General features: G+C 40.8%; 1 protein-coding gene across 4 annotated transcripts in view; it reads right to left on the bottom strand.

Moving 5' to 3' along the window:
• Positions 1 to 395: 395 nt before the first annotated feature.
• phf2 (PHD finger protein 2) overlaps positions 396 to 20,673 on the bottom strand; it is a 39,297-nt gene continuing 19,019 nt past the window's right edge. The window contains exons 5-22 of one of the 4 annotated variants that reach the window (XM_064306582.1): positions 19,942 to 20,083; positions 19,440 to 19,626; positions 18,885 to 19,047; positions 18,009 to 18,096; positions 17,223 to 17,329; positions 14,482 to 14,573; positions 14,249 to 14,338; positions 13,129 to 13,467; positions 12,594 to 12,710; positions 11,413 to 11,531; positions 10,998 to 11,176; positions 10,104 to 10,171; positions 9,186 to 9,352; positions 7,073 to 7,359; positions 5,834 to 5,929; positions 5,326 to 5,435; positions 3,860 to 4,276; positions 396 to 3,213 (exon numbers count right to left, since the gene is read on the bottom strand). In XM_064306582.1, the coding sequence (XP_064162652.1) occupies positions 3,202 to 3,213; positions 3,860 to 4,276; positions 5,326 to 5,435; positions 5,834 to 5,929; positions 7,073 to 7,359; positions 9,186 to 9,352; positions 10,104 to 10,171; positions 10,998 to 11,176; positions 11,413 to 11,531; positions 12,594 to 12,710; positions 13,129 to 13,467; positions 14,249 to 14,338; positions 14,482 to 14,573; positions 17,223 to 17,329; positions 18,009 to 18,096; positions 18,885 to 19,047; positions 19,440 to 19,626; positions 19,942 to 20,083 (2,780 nt within the window). In that variant the 3' untranslated portion in view covers positions 396 to 3,201. The remainder of the gene's footprint in view (positions 3,214 to 3,859; positions 4,277 to 5,325; positions 5,436 to 5,833; positions 5,930 to 7,072; positions 7,360 to 9,185; positions 9,353 to 10,103; positions 10,172 to 10,997; positions 11,177 to 11,412; positions 11,532 to 12,593; positions 12,711 to 13,128; positions 13,468 to 14,248; positions 14,339 to 14,481; positions 14,574 to 17,222; positions 17,330 to 18,008; positions 18,097 to 18,884; positions 19,048 to 19,439; positions 19,627 to 19,941; positions 20,084 to 20,673) is intronic. The other 3 variants (XM_064306583.1, XM_064306584.1, XM_064306585.1) reach the window with 3 other exon arrangements.

Below are 20,673 nucleotides of genomic sequence, written 5' to 3'. Positions count from 1 at the left end.
TCACTAGCGTTTAGCTGCTAAAGTACACCGGCGCCTATAGAGTATGTAATTGAACCTGAAACGATTGAAAGTTAAAAAGTAACCCTTAGTGTACATCTAAATGTCAAACAAAATGCGTTCGCAGATCTGGCGGAATCATGTATGATGGGTCAAAATGGTGGAACTGTTATCTTCCACAATGTAATGGGGGACAGCATAGCTAACGGTTAGTTGGCTACTCTAACATGATTACCAAAACACATAATTAAAGAATGAATGTATTGTAACGGATATACAATCCTGTGCATTATACGCAGGCAATTCAAAAGAAAGATAATTCTCTTTGCGACATGCCACGGAAAGAGGTTAACAGCCCACTGAGAGCGTTCAGTAGTCAGGGATGACACAAGACCATGTGGATCTTACACTGCCCCAGTGCAGTGCATGTATTTAATGGGCTGAACATATAAAAATAAACCACAACAAAGCAAAACACATTTTGTACAAATAAAAACCTGAAATAGTTCCATTGACAAAGTTTGATCTGAGTATTTCAATTCTGAGAAGCAGATACAAGATTTACATTGGTAACTAAAACGCTGCAATAGATTACCACAGCAAACCTTGTAAGAAATGTATATACGGTATTACCAAAATAAAATCAAAGGCGTGAATGGCTGGGTTATACCACATAGCTGCTTAATAATAATAATTATTATTATTATAATTATGATAATAATAAAAATAATAATAATGTATTAATCTGGTGACCTGTTAACTGCAATAACTGACAAAGTAAAAAAAAAAAATACAGTTGTATTTTCAGTAAATCATATTCATACTAAAAAATGGATCTTCTAGTGCCTCAGTGAGGCCACAGGGTTCTGTCTTATACTTACTGATACTAGATTCCTACAGGAAGAGTTTCACAGGCTGATAAAATATTTAAAAACAAAGCTCTTGAGAAATGTACAAATATAAAAGGCTACAAACATTAATAAATTACATCACTGACACAAAACACTTCACAAGGTGCTAGTAAAATAATTCTGAATCCCATCAGGGTACGAGGACAAGAAGAAGAGGCTGGTCATGGAATGGAAGCGTTTCTGTTAGTTCTCCTCAATGCTTCCTCTCTCGTTTCAGCTGAATTTGTACAATACAGTTAGCATTGTGTGTGTAAGGCCATACAACATTGAATGTTTTTTTTTGTTTGTTTGTTTTGTTTTCCAGGCAACACCTTAAGTCTAATAAAATAAAATGAATGTTAAAACTGTTAAAATAAAAACAGCTCTACTGTGTTTCTAATACAATGAAAAAAGAGACTACATATTTATATATTTTTGTTTATAATTTGCAAAAAACTAGTAAAAACATAATGAAGTATTAATAAAAAGAAAACTGATACAAAAAGTAGTAATTTAAAAAGCTATATACAAGCTACATTCTACATACTGTACTGCAATGTAATATAAATGCATATTTCAATCTACAATAATTGGTGCTGCCTGTGAAACAAACATTACTAAGAAAGTATCCCCATGTTAAAAAAAATAAAAATAATAATAACAATAATAATTTTGGATGATGAGGCTTGTCAGAGTTATAGGTCCCATTCATTTAGTGTTATTATTGAATAAATATGCCTTATTTGAGCTGTTCTAAATGTGCAAAAGCAAATTTAAAGTTTGTGTCTATAATACTGATTTTCTCAAGAACTGTCACCGTAACAGTTCCTTCTCGGGAGAAACATGTGACCACGCAATATGTGACATAACAGTGAAGCAAACGGAAGGTCTCTCTCTCTCTCTCTCCCCTCTCTCACAGACACATATGTACATGCCCACACGCATACGTGTAGACGTGCAGACATGCACTCATACAAACAGAAGTGCCACATATATACTGTAACTTCAATTTGATATAGAAGTCTTTCAGAAGATTCGTTCGATATGGGGCTGGGCTAAAATTCTGTGTGTTTACTTAAAACAAATCCTCTAGGATCAGTGTAACACTGTCCTGTGGAATGCGATATTTCATTTAGAATGACAATACCAAAATGATGAAATACTGAATTTCAATGCAGTGTCTACACATGATTTTGTGCTGTTGCTGTTTCTTGCAGACGGCTTCAACCTATATATTATTATTTATGCATGGGAGCCCCCCGTTATTAATTTAATAAATGGGCTTAAAATATGAACTAGCTTGCAGTACGTATACTTGCACATTTGATTTATGAACAGTGATCAACATATACTTTCCCTTGGCTGGACAGCTTATTTAGGTTATGTTAGGCTGTGCATTTTCAAAATTGTTTCAGCGTTTGCTAAGCTTCAGAATAAGAATGCATCTGGCCCGGTGTGACTAGGCCATTATTTTGTGAACGTAAGAGTTTAGCGCGGCTCACAAAATGACTTTCATCTTAGTGCTTTGTTGATTTCTTTTGCAAGTGCCGTTTGGCTTTTATTAACCTATCTAAGACGTTAAAAATGATTTCACGTCAATAAATATTTTACTGATAGTGCTTAGCAAAAAAAGTAAGTCAATAATAAATCAATCAATCTCATCAGTTAATATTTTAACAAAAGGCTAAAACCCAGGAAAATGGGGGGAGATTGGAGGGGTAAGAGGGTTCATTTGTACTAAAATATGCCCCACTGGTAAACATTCAATTCATGACAGTGACAAGCCAAATCCAAATTGGAGGAATGAATTCTAGGACTTTACTTATATGCCATCCCCACTCCCCCTTAATGAAAACTAAAACAAAATGTGCATGCATGAAATTGACAACATGCAAGGGATACTTTCTGGGACTTGGAATGACTGCAATGTTTTTTTTCCTTTTGAAATTTAGTTTTTAGCAACCCCTGATAGACTGACAGCTGTAGTAAAATGAGACACATGTATTTCTTAAAAAATATTTATAGCAGGTATTCTGTACACTTTAATATCTGAAAGTTATAAAGTATAAGTAGAGGCAAAAACCTATCTGAACTATGGTCTTCTTAGAAACTGATAATGTAACCTGTTTTACTCCTCTTTTTGTGTGGTAGTTTTTGCTGCTGTTGTCCATGATCAGAGAGGAGTAATGGGGTTGGGGGGTGGGGGGGGGGGGGGGGGGGGGCCGTCCCGGCCCCGCTCACAGGAGAAGCTTCCCATTCCGGTGGATTTTTAGGATCTTTCCCAGTCTCTGTTTGGCTGTGGCCATGCCTTTCTTTAGCCGCTTGGCTGTCGGGGGAGAGGGAAGCAGAGGCTGTTGACGGGACGTGCTGTACTTTATGGACCCAGTAAAGGTCGCTTCCTGCCTGCTCTAAGGGTGTTTTCTACTTTGCCTAACCCACGCCGACTTCTGTTGAGATGACTATTTAGTACATAACGTAACGTCGGGGAAGCCAGATGAAAAACATGCAGCCAGAAACATGTAGGCTGAGAAGCTTCTTTAATCCCTGCCCTGGGAAACTGATTTGTATTATTGCTTGGAGTCGTTTACATTGTCCTGACAGTCATCCATAAAGGATAACTTTGGGTGGATTCGGTGTATAAGACACGGAAGCTCAATTAAAAAATGTATACTGTGTTGTGTCACAGTAGTGCAAAGTGCTCTGGATAACAGCGTCTGCTAAATTCCTGTAATGTATTGTAATACTGGCCTCATCTATGCTACATGTAATACATCTAAAATCCAATTTTCAACCTGAAGCACTACACTCTCAGTCTGCCTCATGCACCTACTCCGGCCCTAACCTTTACGCTACAGGTTAATGCACTCAGCTCTTCTATCTAAGTTATTAAAGATCGCTATTGGCTGTGACCCTAACGGCTTTGTCCTGCCTAAAGGCAGTGAATGCAGATCCAGGGCGTGGCCAGCGCTCACCTTTGGCCTCGGCTGTGACCCCACGCTCGCCCTTGGCGGAGGAGGCGTTCTGGGAGGAGGTGGAGGGCCGTCTCTGGGTGAGGAACACGCCCGGCGCCATGGGCTGGGAGCCGCCCGCCGCCTTGCCCGTGCCGGCCGTGTACTCGTGGTCCGCCAGGCTGCTGTCCTGCGCGTCCAGGGCGGGCTCCGGAGAGCTGGTGTCCTGGCACACCTTGCGGGGCTCCTCCTGCAAGGCCTTCTTTTTGGTGCTCTTCTTCTTCTTCTTCGTCTTCTGCTGCTCCTGCGAAAGAGAGACGCGCGCGTGAGAACGGCCAGGTGAGCGCGTCTCCGTCCGACGGCCCCGCCCTGCCGGATCACCTGATCACAGAAACAGGCGCCAGGTGACTTCTGCCCATTTCTTTTTCCCGACAGAGAAGCCTGTTAATTCAGCAAAGGGAGGTGAAATTATGGTTTGAATTCCAACTGAAAACAGCCTCAGTATATAAAATATACATTACATTACATTACATTACATTATAGGCATTTAGCAGACGCTCTTATCCAGAGCGACTTACACAACTTTTTTACATAGCACTTTACATTGTATCCATTTATACAGCTGGATATATACTGAAGCAATGCAGGTTAAGTACCTTGCTCAAGGGTACAACGGTAGTGTCCTTACCCGGGATTCGAACCTGCGACCTTTCGGTTACAAGCGCAGTTCCTTACCCACTGTGCCACACTCCGTCCCAAACTCCGCCCCATACAAACTGACATTTAAAAAAATTGTTTACCATATTACCTCATTTGCCTGGTACAGTGAAGTTTCCATAAGACGCTACACTAGAATAAATCAGTATTAGCATGTATACACCCTCACCTTTTTGTTTTTAAAGCAATTACACAAAAACCTTTTTGTAATTAATTATGTCGTCATGGTTATATAGTTTAATACAATATGTATCACGTACTACCCAAATACCAAAAATTGCACCAAAAAATATTTCTTTGGCAATCTTGCCCACCCTTACACTGAGGCACGTGTAGCCACACTTATGTATTAAAAATTATGAAGTAATGGAGGGCTCATTTTTCTATGCAAACATTCATGCAAAAGACCAAATTTCATTTCAAAATAAACATTGTACCAAACATTTTCATGTGCTAAATTTAAGAGTGCCCAACTGATTAAAAATGCAAGTCAGATTATTAAAAATTGGTGAAATATTTTTAAATGGAAAATTATTCATCCAGTGCATCACTGTTTCCCACTTCCATCATTTCCATTTCTAATCGTATACGGCAGGTGGTGTGTGTGCGTGTGTGGCCAGATGGTGAGTGACAGGCCATTTTATTCTGACAGAATCCATGGTTGTCCCACCTGAATGTTTTATATGTAAACCCAAAGTACACACAACAGTGAGAGCACTGCAGGCACGCGCAGAGACCGCGGACTTTCGGCACCCCGAGGTGCGCTCACAGACCTGGTGGGACAGTTTGGCTGCGGCGGCCGCCAGACCCGTCTCTATGGACGCCACTCTCGCCCCCTCCCGCGCCGGCCTTTCCTGTCGCGGGACCGAGGGCCCGACCCGTGCTGCGGTACGGCAGAGAGGCACACGTTACAGCCGCGGGTCGCGCATCTCACGCACACGCAAGCATACAGACACAAGCACGCACGCAAACGCACACACACGCGCACACAAGGGCACACACACACGTGCACACACAAGGGGATAAGGACTTATCTTGCTTTGTATGATTCAGCTCAGCAACAGAGGTGCACATTACACACATAGATCTCATCATACATACACACTAAAATGAGAGTGCTTTCTCTTATAATGGGATTCAATTCAACTTCAGCTACATTACAAAAGCAGTTCCCAGTGCACACAAATGTACATGTAAGTATATTTAAACAGGAATCTTATCTGATTCACTTTAGCTTCATCTGTAGGTCATCTGCCTCTTGTGCTCATGGGTAAAGTGTACCTGTTGGGCTATACGGAGTGTCGTCAGAGTTTTTCCGCTTCTTCGATCTGGATTTGAAAATGGGATTGTCTTCCTCCGACTCCAGAGACGGGTAAACTGGAAGAAAAGACGTAAGTCACGCATGGTTTCATGCTAAACTGAAACTGACCACGGCAGCAACCCTCAGCCATTTAAATGTTTACTACACAAGTTTCAACTAAATCAATAAAACTACAAGAAAAATAACAGCATCCACAGCTGAGAATGTCTTTCAGTGAACTGCACGACATGGACATGTGAGTGACCCATCTCAATGCTTAGAATGTGCGAAAAAAAGAGAACAACCTTGCTCAACACCACGGATATTCACCAATAAAACAACACACCGCAAGATCAACAACCTGAAGATTTCAAATAGTTTTCATATGCCAAAGTAAATGCCATACACTTAAAAAAAAATCAAACTGCATTATTAGCATTGGCCTTCCTGGAATTAATAGAAAGTATGCATTTTTTTTTTTGTATTTGGCCGGACTGTAAGGCCCATCTGCACTACAGCTGCTGTCCTCCCGCCTGTACTGGGCTCCTCTGAGCAGATCCATTTAAGCACACGCTCTTTCCTCTAATTAAATTATCAAGATTAAAAATGACCTGTTTACAAGAAATCAGGGCCCTCGATGCTCGCGCAGTCTGATAAAACACCGTTCTGGTGCGATTTAGAAAACGAAATGTTCTTCCTGCTAATTACTAATTAGTACATCAGATCAAACGCCATTTGAAACAACAATCATACACTTGCACTAATAAAATATTAACTAACTGAGGGTCATTCTTGCTGTTTTTGGCCAGGAAGTACAAAGAGCAGATATCTGGTTTCTACACGAAAGGAGGCTTTTGGAAAGACACAAAAGCCTCTTAAAGGGGGCGGAAGGAGTTCGGAATTCCAACGACTTGTAAACACAAACCCAGTCATCTGGTCCGAAATGAGAATATACTGTCCAAGTCAATTAAAAGCACAAACAGTGTCTCCAAATGATTGAAAATAAATATACTATATGACATTAAAAAGGTGGGCCAGCCATCAAGAGCCTTGGAAACGCACATGCAGAGCATAAACTGCACAAACACATCAGACCAGAGCACATTACTGCTCTAATCAGAATGAGATTTTCTGTTTCATTAAAATGTTGTTTTGTTTTTCGCCCAGTCGTTCTCGCACACCCGAAACGGTGAGGGCCTTGTTTCGGTGGAGGGGCCTACCGTAATCAGAGTCCTTAAAGCAGGCGTCCAGGTGGTCCTGGTCGTCGTCGAACATCTCGGCGCTGTCCACGCTCACGCTCTTCCGGCTCTTCTTCGGCAGGCGCTTGGCCGGCCGCTTGTTGTTGCCGCCGCCGCCGGCCTTCTTGCCGGACTGCGCCGAGTGCGAGTTGCTCTTGGACTGGCTGTTGCTCCAGGACTGTTGCAGGCAGGTCTCTGAAGACTGCAGGTTAGCCATGGACAACATGCCCTGAATGGCCTCCTGTGTGCTGGGGGATGCAGGTGGCTGACTGTAAGTACGTCAATAAGAAATACACAACACACACACATTACTCAACGCCAAAGCGGCAGTGGGGCTGAAGACAACTGAGGCCGGGTAAACACCATTACCCCGGCAACCACGGCTCTGACCTCTCTGACCTCTCATATGAGCATACAGGCTTCTGAGCAGATACATTGACCCTATGCGCTTCACGCATCACAGCTGGCTTCTATTCACCTGACTGCTTTAGGTCTTTTGTATCCGTGCTGATTTTAGAAGACAAATCACTGGAAATTAACTTTATGACTGGAAAGTATAGTTTAGCTAGTCAACATTGAACTCACCTGTTATATACTAATGAATGAAGTAGGCACGTGTGTTCACTGATTATTCTAAGACCTTCGGTAGAAAGGTCAAGAATACAGAAGTGGATGCCTTTATTTTCTGTTCTGTTTTGACCATACTATACAACCATTGCTTTTTAGCATTCAGCTCAACCTGCCAGTTTATATTTTCTGTAATATTCTCAGCTCTTATTGCTGCTTAATTGTGAAGTAATATTATAGGGAGGTGAGCATGTAATTCAAAGATTATGGGTTCAGTTCCCAGCTGGGTGCTGCAGTTACACTCTTGAGCAAGGTACATTAACCAAATTGCTTCAGTAAAAATATCCAGCTGTATAAATGGATGAACATAAAAACGTAATCTAAGTCACTCTGGATAAGAGCATCAGCTAAATTTTAAAAAAAAAAGTAATGTATAAAGAGGTATATGTACATATTTATAAAGACCCCATAACTGAGACATGATGAATTGTTCAATATACTTTAAATGTAATAAGGCACGGACAGTAAGGAGTGCCTTTCACTTTAAGAAACCTGCAGGAGTAACCACAAAATCAAGATTATAGCCTATTAAGTCATTATCCAGTGAACAGAAACAAAAAGCAGTGGCAATTTAATGTGGTTATAATTGAATGTAGTTGTTTCCTCTCCACGGTCCTGCAGTCATCTGTCAGTTTTAAAAGCACTAAAAACAATCACTGAGAAATTAAAATATTTTAGCCATGTTTTTGTCTGTTTTGAGCTCATTTGCAGCCTTTCAGCACAGTGGAAATGGACCATCAAAAACTGACCCAAACAGCAAAATGGCAAAATGAAAAGGAATTGCCTGAAGCAACTTGACAAAGAAGTCATGAATGACGATCAAACAAACACAGACTTTACAAGCAAACTGCTGACAGCAAGTGCGGGTATTATTACTTTTTCCAGCAGTTAATGCTCAATGTACAGGACAGACGCTCTCATTTGTTTCCTTAATCTGAATCAGTCACATTCAGTTTGTTTATTGTCAGTACAATTGCTTGCTGACTCTTAATTGAAAACTAAAAGATTAAAGTAAACGTTATTTTGCATTTCTGAATGGTTGGGATGTGCTGAATAGGTTCAAGTGTGGCCACTAATGCCTGTTATATTCCAGATACAGTGCAGTAATAAGGATGAACAAGCAGGACCTTTGAATCTTAATTTGGGATATTAATTTGAGATAGTGATGTGAAAACACTTTAGATAAGTTGGTGCCACATGCTATAACAACCAACTTCCTATCACTTTTAAAACAACTCTGGAGGCTGCTTTGCTACATACACAGAGACTCATACTGGTAAGTCTACTGCTGTGCTCAGGATGGGGTTTTTTCATTAGTTTGTTAGTGTTCGTTAAGGTCATTGCTGGCAGATGGTTGCGTATTTCATACCATGTGGGCTGTGCCATGCTGTCAGATGATTCAAACAGATCAAAATGATGTTAATATTTCTTCTCATTAGTGCCATACGGCAGCACCGGATCACCCTACCTGTTGGCACTGTAGTCGATGCCACCCACTTGCTTGCTGGCCTGCAGCAGGTCCAGAATACCTGCCGCACTGCCGCTTTCCTTCTTGACCTTTGAGTTCCGACCTTTGACTTCTGGCTTGGCCTCTGTGTCTATATGGAGTGATTCCTCATCTGATGACTCTACTTTCTGTTGTTAAAAATGGAAAAATTACAGATTATAGTTAGTGATAAAAAGTGACGGTTCTTAAAATATGTACCATATTGTGAAGTGCACCTTTGCCTTGCATATCTACTGACACAGATGCAGCAAAACATATTTTTAAAACCTGCTGAAACTGCATCATTTTTTAGAATATTCATATGATAATTAAAACATATTTTCCTAAAGTCTCTAATAACCTTTCAGTTATAGATGACTAAGGCAACTGGAATAAACCAGCTTCTCACAGTAACTACATTCACGCCACAGCCACGTCCCTAATCAGTATGTGGTTGTCCTTGGCTCAGTTTTGACCATTTTTCTCTTTGATTCACACTGTATGTTGTTTTATGTCTTTCCATAGCGGGGCGATTCTAGCCTGCTCTCTGTACATCACGGCCCTGGCCTGGAAAATCAGTGCTGGTAGAAATGAGCCTCACTGGCAATCTGGATGCTTCAGGCAGTTTTAAACACATGCATAAGGAATCTATTAATGCCAGTATGAAGAAGTGAATCTCTTTTTTGATTATTTTCTATAATCAATCATATATTATTGAATATTGCTTTTCGAGAACACATATCATTGTCAGATAAATAAAATAAATAAAATATAAAATATTTAATTTAATCTGTGTGTCATTTGTGCCCATGGAATGGACAAGTATATCCACATAAAATGAAATTTGCCAGTGGAATGGGTGGCTACTGTACACTTTTATAAACAAGCAAAAGTTTTTACCTTGGGAGCTGCAGACAGAAGCTTTGGTTTTTTGGATGGTTGAACAGGTTCTTTAATGTTTGATAAAACTAGAGAGAAAAATATGCAAAATTTCATGATGACGGTACACGAAATAAGCAAAAATCATTATGACATACTACTGAATGGTGTTTCCATTGTCTTTTGTAAATAAATATATAGCATGGAAAGATAAATATAAATGATACCTACTGTATTTTATTCTAAAACTTTTCTTTATAGAATTTCTAGAACTTTGAATACACTGAAATTTCATATATAATACATTTTGCAAAAAATAAATTAGAACAAATTACAAAAAAAAGAAAATTGCATTTGAACAAAAAGTAGATAATATGATATATGACCTTGCTTTGAACAGATTCTTTGCTTCCCATCAGAGTTTGAGGTGTGCAACAGCCCAAAATTACCAAACAGAAAACTTTAAATGGGATTGCTGATCAAAAGACACTGTTGGGTAAAAAACACAACTTAATCTAGTAAAACTAAGGATGGGGACAGCACCATAGACTGAGGCAGCAGAGACTGTGGCTGCCAGGCCAGCAGGACGATGCAAAATTGGCTCTAGAACCACCCAGGGATAGAAGGGTTTGTATTTGCCAGGATTACAGTGTCTCATCATGCACTAGTGCCCCCTGTTGGTTGATCAGATGTCCACAGGTCCAAATGGTTGACAGGCACAAGAAAGGTTTCCCTCCGTGCAAATCTGACCTGTGAACTGCAGTATATGTGCAGGCCTGAAACACAAACTGCAGTATCTGTGAGCTCTAATGTATACAGCATGTCATCACCCATTCCAAATTGGGGAGAAAAGGAGGCAAGCTTAAAAAATAAAGCCGCATTCAGCGTTGACCGCTGCTAGCAACGCACACTCACAGGACAGGTCTCTTTTTGTCGCGTTCTTTTTCCTCCGGATGGGGAACTCGTCGATCTTCAGCTCTCCCTCGTCTGATACGTACTCGTACTCGTCCCTCACCGGTTTGCCTTTGTCCTCTTTCAAGTTTTGTAACGATCCGAAGATGCCGGAGTTGGTCTGGGGTTTGAGGCCTTTCGAGCTGAGGGGAGAAGCACGCTAAAATAAGCATTCCACGCGGACCATCCGTCAAACCAAAGGAGCTTATAGCAATAGGTCACTGCAATTATCTCAGGAACCTTCCCGAAGAATAGATTCACCTACACATGCAGATGTGCACCTGCTTTCAATCATGGCCTATGGCCACTTTTCCAGAATCATGTCTTTCCAGTCTAATCGCATGTTTACTGAATCTAGCAGGACTGCACATATCCATACCTCAGCAGTTTTTTATTAGAAAAGGAAAAGGCAAATTTGTTGTCTTTATTTCCTGACAGCGGCGTCTTCTCAGATTTGTGTTCTTCTTCCATTTTTAGCAAGGAATCTGGTTTACTGTTCTATAAAAAAGAAGAAGAAAAAAAGACTCAATTTGTTGTAACCAAATACAAATGCTATTTTGACAAAAGCTTGCAGACTGAATTGCTTCTAATGCTACATAATTCCAGTGTAATTTACAATACTGCCGCACTGTGGAACATTTCACCAGCCATGGAACAATGTTATAATGAAATATACTTTCTGTTTAAGAGTTTACAGTTTTTATTATCAATAAAAGACAATGAACACAGCAATAAAAAGAAAAACAAATGCAACATAAATTTAACATCACAATTTACTTACATCATGGACACCCCTATGCAAACTGTACATTTGTCTTGGCTTGTTTGCCTAAGTTCAGTTAATGTGTTTACTTCTCTCTTCCCAATGAAAGAAACAATTCCCTGTAAAAATGCAGACTGTAAACCTTTACCAGACTCAAGTGTGATCAAGAGTGAAAGACCATAAAAGATCTGATCTCTGATGACCTCGGTGAATGTTTGACTAGATTTTACACCATCTGCAAACGTTTGAGGATCTGCTAAGGAGCACTTGGATCAAGATACTTGGAGTCACTACAAACATTCCAGACCTGTTTAGCATATAATTTTCCATGAAACTAAATCCGTCTAATGTCTTCCGTTCTCCAAAATGAAGCTTTCCTACAAAAGCCATTCCATGTTATTTGGCGATAATGACAACAATTTTTTTTTTCATGAAATGTGGAGGCGTATGTACACACTCTGCTAAAATGCTGTTAATATGACATTGTTCCATTAGTGAAACTCTTGCAGCAATAGGCAGAAATTAAGTTAAACTCTGTGGCGGAGAGAAACGTACCTTTGATTTGATTTGGAATGTTTTTGATTTAGAATGCGTTAACTACTTTTCACAATCGCTAAAACACATAACATTTTTATGAAAATTTTAAAAATAAAAAATGCTAAAACTTTTTTTGATTTCTATAATACACATCAGCTTTCAAACCCTCCGTCTGTAAATGAAACAATCATCTATTTACACTGGCCACACATTTGTAAACCAAGTCAGTGTGTTCCAATTCCGTTTGTTGCTTTTCTCACCTTGTACTTCCATTTTGCCTCTGTTTTGTTCTTGTTCTGCTCTCGCATTTCGAACTTTTCAACATCATTCTGCTTGCTTATCTCTTTCTCCGACATACTTAAAACATTCTTGGTAGCCTGTTTATTAAAAAAGACATTGTATATGCTTGTATACATAATTACATTAAATATTATCAATCCTCAACCTTGGAGAGATTTGTAAGTATTAACTACAGTAAAAACGTGTTTCAAGATCGTATCTAAAATTTAAAAAAAAGAAAGAGCATGCTATTTTATTTAAAGTTGGAAATGTTTTCCTGAAGTACCCATATTAGGCTAGGGCTTTCCTTCAGCAAACCCTGAACGATAAGCTTATATGCAAAATAATGGCATCATAAGCATTCCCCAGAAAGTAATGGTTTTTTCTTTAACCCTGAGCCAAAATGTATTTAAGGAAAGTGAAACTGTAACATGCGCATGCATTGCGAATTATTTAAATAAAGCCAGGATTTCCGTGCTACATGCACATCACAGAAAAGCACAAGGCCTCACACACCTTCCCTTTCTTGGGCTGGTCCATCTTGGTCAGGATGTCTTTTGCATGGGACTCCAGAGCAGCCAGGCTGGAGGCCTTGGGCACGACGCCACCGTCCTTCGCTTTCTTCCCTTTCTTCTTCCCTCCATCCTTCACTTTGGGGGTCTTTGGGAGTTTGGGGGGCTTGGGTGGTTTAGGCGGTTTCGGGGGTTTTGGGGTCTTCTTTCGGGAGGTTTTTTCTCTGGGCGGGGTGGGGATGTGGGCGGGGGACATGGGCTCCTCTGGTTCCGGGGGGGGCGGAGGGGGCTCCTCGGGCGGTGCCTTGCTGCTGGGTTCGGCCTTGATGGCTTTTGTGGCATTCTGTAAGAGAGCAGCCATTTCCAAGAGTTAAAACATCCATGAGCGTGTTACCAGAAAAGGCTCAAAAAACAATGACAATGGCCCCTAACAAGAGTCTTAGCTTCCTAAAACCTGGGGACCTGAGGGAGTTTGAACTTGCAAATAAAACTCAGATAAGCCTAATACAACACATTACTTTAGCAATAAATTAACATGAGCCTTGTTTCAGCATAGGGAGGGATGGGGGAGGGAGGACATATGTGTACATTTGTCTGTAATATAGCCGATATTTGAACTGTTGTGCAACTCCTCCTAAGAGGAAAAGTGTGGTAATGAGACTCATAGGAATGAGAGGTATGAGGTTTCAGAACTTCCCTATTCAATGCAGCCGCTCAAAAGGAAAAACATAAAGTCCATGACAGCAAAAGAAGCAGGTGAACTTATGCCTGCTCAGCTGTTAATGCCCATCATTAAAGGATATGTTCTTCTGGAGCAGGAAATAAAAATTGCTTGAACAACTTCAATCTGAAAGTTTAAATTTAGGATGTAGAACAGGCTGTATGCATTACCCATGCACTCAGCCAACTGTGTGCACTTATGTGTGTGAGTGCACTCGTCCATGCAACACCCTGCACATGCATTACAATGCATCTGGCCCTGGTGGATTGTGCTGCTCATATTTTCATCTTTTGACCCACTCTAACTCATTCATGGAACATGTTTCACAAGCCAAGATAATATTTGTGCACCATATTATAGGTGCATTGAGGCCACAAGTCCTGACTAAGGATCTAAGCCTCACCTCTGAAATCCGGATCTCTTTGGCAAGGTCTTTAATTAGTTGTGCTGGTTTCATATTTTCAGGAAGTTCATCCTCATGTTCCAGAAGAGCCTGTTGTGGAAATGTAAAAATATTATACATGAAGACAGACTGAATAATTACGCATCAAAACTTTGCCAGGCATCTACACAGGGCCTCCTAAATCCTGTATTCTTAAGGCTGCATATGTTGTTGCACAGAGGTAGGGCAGTTACCTGTTTCTTAGTCCATGACCTGAACGCTCCGTTGATGATTTTGGCCCCGTGTATCAGGTACGGAGCTGGCTGCTTGTTGCCCTTGTGTAAACCTGCAACGAGACGTTTGCATCAATTGAAGGACGACCCCGCAATAGCCTTCAGCCAAAAATGCAGCAGGGCCAACAGGGTCCTAATGACAGTTGGGACGGAGTTATCTGGGGAGACAGGTGGGCATGACAGACAGAATCCGAGCAGGCGGGTGGGGGTAGGACACTTTATTTTGAGTTGTTTCTTAACAACTCCTGCACAGGCTCTGAACATACATAGAACCACTGAGCACAAAACTGATTAGTCCAGTTGCACAACCAAACTATGCTAGTGCTACAGGTATGTAAGTACAGCTACTAACTGTAGAGTATAATCAATGGGAGAAAGATGTTATTCAGTACAAAAGATGCAATTAGGTTTGAAATTACAACATTTGTACTTATTGCTGCCTGGTTATTTCATAAGCCATTCATTAAAGTGGTTCTACTTGTAAAGCACAAATAATATGGTTCCAACCAATGCAAATTTACACAAAACAAACCTTGTAATAACGTCGACTGAAAGAACAGTTGTTCTTACACAATCACAAAATGCTGATTTATTTATGCAATTATCTCAGCAATTCGATGTTTGAACAAACTTTGAGCAAAGTTGACAAGCTTACACGTTTCACACTGGTCCAAGCACTTAGGCTTCCCACTTTTGAAATAAATTGTAAAAAAATGTCTGCAACTGCCCTAGGGGTAAAGGACCTGCTGAACAGGGGTAGGGAAATGTGTGTTAGTGCACTGTTCACTTACACTTCGACACAGACATACAGTAAGAGACAAACATTAGCCCCAGATCACTGGAAAATCTCAATGGTGAAATATTCTCTATGGGTGAATGCATACGTGTAGAGACAATACTTTACAGATAAAGAACAGTACACTGTTAATCTCTCTTAGAGTGGGCTTTCTCCATGGAGCTGCTTCTTCAGTTTCTCATGAGATCAAAGACGGGTTCATTCACACCACAGCCGCCCATGGCTAAATTTACCACCTCATTTCAGCATTTTATCCAGGACAGCTAGGATGAGATCGTCTTGGCTGCAGGGATGTGGAAAAGGAACTGCTAAAAGATACAGAATTTTAAAATGCTTGTGGGCATCTTGTTGTTTGATCTATTACCTTTGGTCACTAATGACCTAGAGAGACCAGTGTGAAATAATTAAATTTTTATAAGACAAAACAGGCATTAAAGAGATTTGTCTTATGAGATCAAAAAGATATTAAAGATATTTCTCACTGAGTGCTTTGTGTCAACAGGGAGACAAAGACTGAAAGACGCAAGCAGAAAAGTCACTTATTTCTATTCAGAGCTGTCTATTCATTAGAACAATGTGTAAAAGCTGATTCTCAGCATTATTACACATAACCTTAGAGAAACTTTCCTTAACAGCTTTTGCATGGTTTCAAACACAACCCTGGAACAAACGTTAACTAGCCTCCACATGTGCACATTTTTCAGATTACAAAGCCTGCAAGTGATGCGGAAACGAAGCCAGCACTGGTGCTTGATTTCTCAAAGCAAATAATCGTAAGAAACTCACAACATAATCCGAAAGCTTTTAATAATTGAAGACATTCTGCATGATGCCTAATCACTCGACTAAATAGAAGCAGGATATACATCCAACTGGAATCTCTAATAACCTTTAAAGCAGTCGCATGCGTTTGTGTAAAGCATGCCTCAATGGTGATTACATTGGACTCGACACATAGCCACTACAGGAAATATATCCCACACTGCATTTAAATTAATAACATCAAGACAAACTGGAAGAAGAAATTTTATCTCCGGGAGGCGATGACCCAGAATTGGGCAAAGGAGGGGGCCGATTTAGCAAAGTCAAACCTGAACTCACACAGTGAAGGTCGAACCAACAGACCCCGTTGGGGGGGGGTTGTTAGATCCCTGTTGTACCGTTTTAACAATACCCCGCCCCCAAAACTGATCATCTAAAGCTACAGTAAACCGATGCGGTCTAACAAAGCTGGAAACATGCACTTAATGGCTAATCTGGTGAAATTGTGCTTATTAAAAAAAATAGGGGAAACATAAACACAAATGGTCGTGCCATGGAGCTGTAATGGAGCAGGCGATTCCAGCCGCAGCCAAGCCTTTTGAAGCTAATCATCTGTGAACTTGTGATGCTCTGATTTAATGACTGAAATAATACTGGAGGATCCAGCTCTTCATCTGCTCTGCAGACCTCAGCCAGAAACACGCAAATGCAGCGGAGGATCAGGAAGCTGCACTTGAGCTCTGGGCAGCCAGATCTGCCATTATTTTTCCATTTCCTTTCCTTTTTTCCTGCTTTATTGGAAACACGTCGGGCCAAAAAACCGGGGGAAGAGTCAATGGCATGTAAATCACAGATTTTTGTCGATTCCAAGATCGAGGGGCTCTAATGCTCAGAAGATCGAAGCTTGTGTACAAGGCCTCGCGGTTTGATTTATCTACGCCTGCAGTGTGCGAGGTTTGTTGGGTCGGCGGAGCGGGCCTCGGAGAGAGGGGATTAAGCGTGCTTTCTGACCGATAAACAATCGGTCACAGGACACATCGTTCTGATGCTCATCTGTAGCACAGAGACTCCAGACCCTGTCTGGAGTCGGCAGAGCCGGCCACCGTACCCTCAGCGATGGCAGCGTTCACCATTCAGCGCTTACTTTTGAACCGCTCCAGCAGATGCCGCCCCGTGTACCAGCACGCCGTCTCAAAGTTGGAAAAGGGGGTGAGGCTGGCAACCTTCAGCCGTTTTTCCACTTCGTATGCTCTGGGATAAAAAAGGAAACAGCGCCTGTCAATAACCAGTTACAGACATCGTCGACAGAAACAACACATTATAAAAACAGCGCAGACACAGAGTTTTAACAAACGCAAGGACCCGTTTCTTCAGATAAGTAATGCACACGCTTTGCACTCTTGGGAATGAAATATTTACACCAGTGGCGAGTGCTAATCCCTTCACCGCAGTGATATAGATCCTTTGAATCTTTAAACCTGGAATGGTGAGGGTTTGAGCCCTGGGCAATGTTTCAGTTTGTAAACTCATTTGAGTGTACGTACGGCACATTAAAAACTTAAACTACTTTAAACTACGACTCCTTACAAATTGAGCCATTCCAACTATTTCACACTTATTTCAGCATTTCACTTTAAGGATTCACTCTTTCTACATAACTGAAAATATCTTTAAAATGTTGTCTAGTGGAAGACTACTGGACAGACAGATGACTCCAATTTGCAGTCTATTCAATACATAAACAAGTCTCACAAACACCCTGGACTTCAATTTAAAGTAAAATGTACTGTGCTATGTAAAGCAGTTTGGTCTCTTCTTCTAATGGTTCTACAACATAATTCACAGTAAACTAGTCTTAATCAATTTATTTTAATGAAGAAACGATTGATCCGTGATTAATGTAATCCATGTACAAATGTACAGAACTCACCTCATCTGCATCTCCACACTTAGGTTGTGTATAAAGTGGCCAGAGAAGGCCAGACAGTCCACTGGAGTAAGTATTGCATTTATCCACCCTGGGAGAGATAAGATGACAGAGGTCACACAACAACGGGGTTGATACGCAATACTACCTGTGATTGGAACTGGTGATCATAGCATGTGTCACCACCTTAACGTGGGTGCAATTGGTTTCCAAGACTATTCATTCAAATTGGTTCATCTACCACTAGATGAAAAGTGACAAGTTAAGAAGAGGTTGTAGGCTGTTTTTTTAGAGAAGATGGAAAGGTTTTCAATTTCCGTAAAGGTTTCTGAAGAGTGGTTCTGAAAAGGCTTTATTCACAGAACTTTTTGGTTGTTATGATACTCGAAATAGTCCATTGGAAGTCAGTTGCAAGTCTGACATACTGTACCTGTACTTGTCAACAGACGTACCAGAAAGGTTATCGTGGGCCACAGGTTTCACAGAAAATTTCACAGCTTGTGAAAACCTGACATACTGTGCTACAAAGTCACACTCATCTGTATTCAGCATCCAGAAAAGTTCTTGCCGACACAAACACTATGACTCATTCCTAGCATGGCCCAGCCATCATCAAACAAAATCATCCTCAATCCTTTCAATGCTATTTTAAGACACACTGAACATCAGGAATCGCAAACCCAGTCCTGGCCAGCTGCAGCATCCGCTTGTTTCTAGTGTTGCTAACAAAAGTGCTTAAGTTTACTTACTGACTGGCTAAACAGTTCACAGGCCTGGTTTCCACACACCTGACTGAAAGGAAACAGCACAACCCTGCAGAGCTCCAGAGCTGCAGTTTCAGATCTCTGCTGTAGATGTGCAGCATTGCTGAAGGCTCACCTGATGGAATAAGCAGGGTCTGCCCCTGCTTCAGGGTGCACTTGTAACACTTGTCCACCTGATCGGCGAAGAACATCTCGCTGTGATTGGATGAGGACCTCCAGCGCTCATACAGGGCTAGGTTGGCAGAGGTGGGCTTGATTAAGAAGAAGATCTTCTCCCCCTGAAATGACCACATCATTATTATACTAATGTGGTGTTTCTGGCAGTACGCTGGTTCCATATACCAATAAACATTCACTCTGTTGGTAAGTAGTGCTTGAATATCCCTCATAGGGAAAATCAACTAGTTTCATAGTTCACTTCACACAAAATGATCACACAAGATGATCACATATATACATATATACAGATGTTGCACATTATGTGGCTTTATTTTATAAAATAAATAAATAAAACCCTAGCTAGTATTGTGCTGTTAATTGTAAAGTCTGGTTGGGTTGAATGTGTTTCCATATCTCTTTCAGAGACATTAGCAATGTCATTAGACATTAGACTGCTCCTCAAGCATTGTCTTTTGGGCAGCTACTCAAAGGCAGTGAAAACCCATCGCACCTTGAGAACGTGGTACCAGACGGAGGCTCCGCCGCACTCGATGTGGAAGTCGGTGTAGCTGTCCTTCACGCAGATCAGGCAGTACTTGGTCACTTTGGGCTTCCCCAGCAGGGCGTCATCTGGCCAGTAGTTCTCCACCCAGGACAGCTTCCGCACAATCTGTGGACTCTCCACTATGCTCGACATTCTTCAGGGGACATCAGACACACAAATTTAGCCCTTCCCATACCCCCATCGCCGTGAATATCTAACCTATAGCATAAAGATTTGTATTAAAATCTGATTTTCTTCTTTACCATGAAGCTAAAGATCCGCAAAAAAAGCAACCAAAACAAGATTTACAGTTACAGCATTATATTTGTCTAGTCTATAAAATATGTATTCTTAGAATATGTTCTTTTCTGAGGCCAAAATGTACACTGCTGTTTGGAAATATCCTCATAGCTATAACTACTACATTTGTTAGACTATAAAATATAAAAATGATCTTATTATGCATTACCTTGCATCAGAAAATTCCAAGTTGATCACATTTAATACACGCTTTCTGTTTGTGCTGTAGTAATAATCGACAAACTCCTTGAGCTTCATCTTGCTTTCAGTCTGTTTGGTAACATCAACAACATCTACAGCAACATCTGGACCTAAAAATTAAATGAACAGTAAACATCAACAATAGAAGAATAAAACAGAAAAGATAAACATTGCACTTTTTTAAGTTAGCCATTTTGCATACTCCTGTTCACATGATTCATATTAGTTTAATATATGGATATCCCTAACATGCATCTTGGTACAGTGAAATTAGAAATATGTTAGTAAAGCTCATGCAGTCAGGCAGTGAACAACAGTGCCCTCTTTTGACATGAATACAGACCCATGTCATATGACAGCATTACAGTAATAATTTTAAGATTATGATCACTTTATTGCCAGTTAACACAATGTAGCATATCACTCCACACGCCCCTGGAGCAGTTATGGGTTCAGTGCTCTGCTCAAGGGCACTTTGGCAGTGTTGATGGGAATGGTGGATGTAACGGCAGCTACATGCCAATTGCTAGCCCACAACTGGAATACACCCATCTGGTCATGCCAAGAATCAAACCACCAACCTTCCGGTTGTCAGTCGACTTCCCTACCTCTAACCACCTGCTACCCTTAATGTTGTACATTACACACTGCTCAAAAACAATATGGAGCCAAAGAGGAGAAATTAACAAAAAAAGAATTA

This window comes from Anguilla rostrata, chromosome 13 (assembly GCF_018555375.3).
Source record: "Anguilla rostrata isolate EN2019 chromosome 13, ASM1855537v3, whole genome shotgun sequence".
Lineage (NCBI taxonomy): Eukaryota > Metazoa > Chordata > Actinopteri > Anguilliformes > Anguillidae > Anguilla > Anguilla rostrata.
This window is presented reverse-complemented; position numbering and strand designations above follow the sequence as displayed.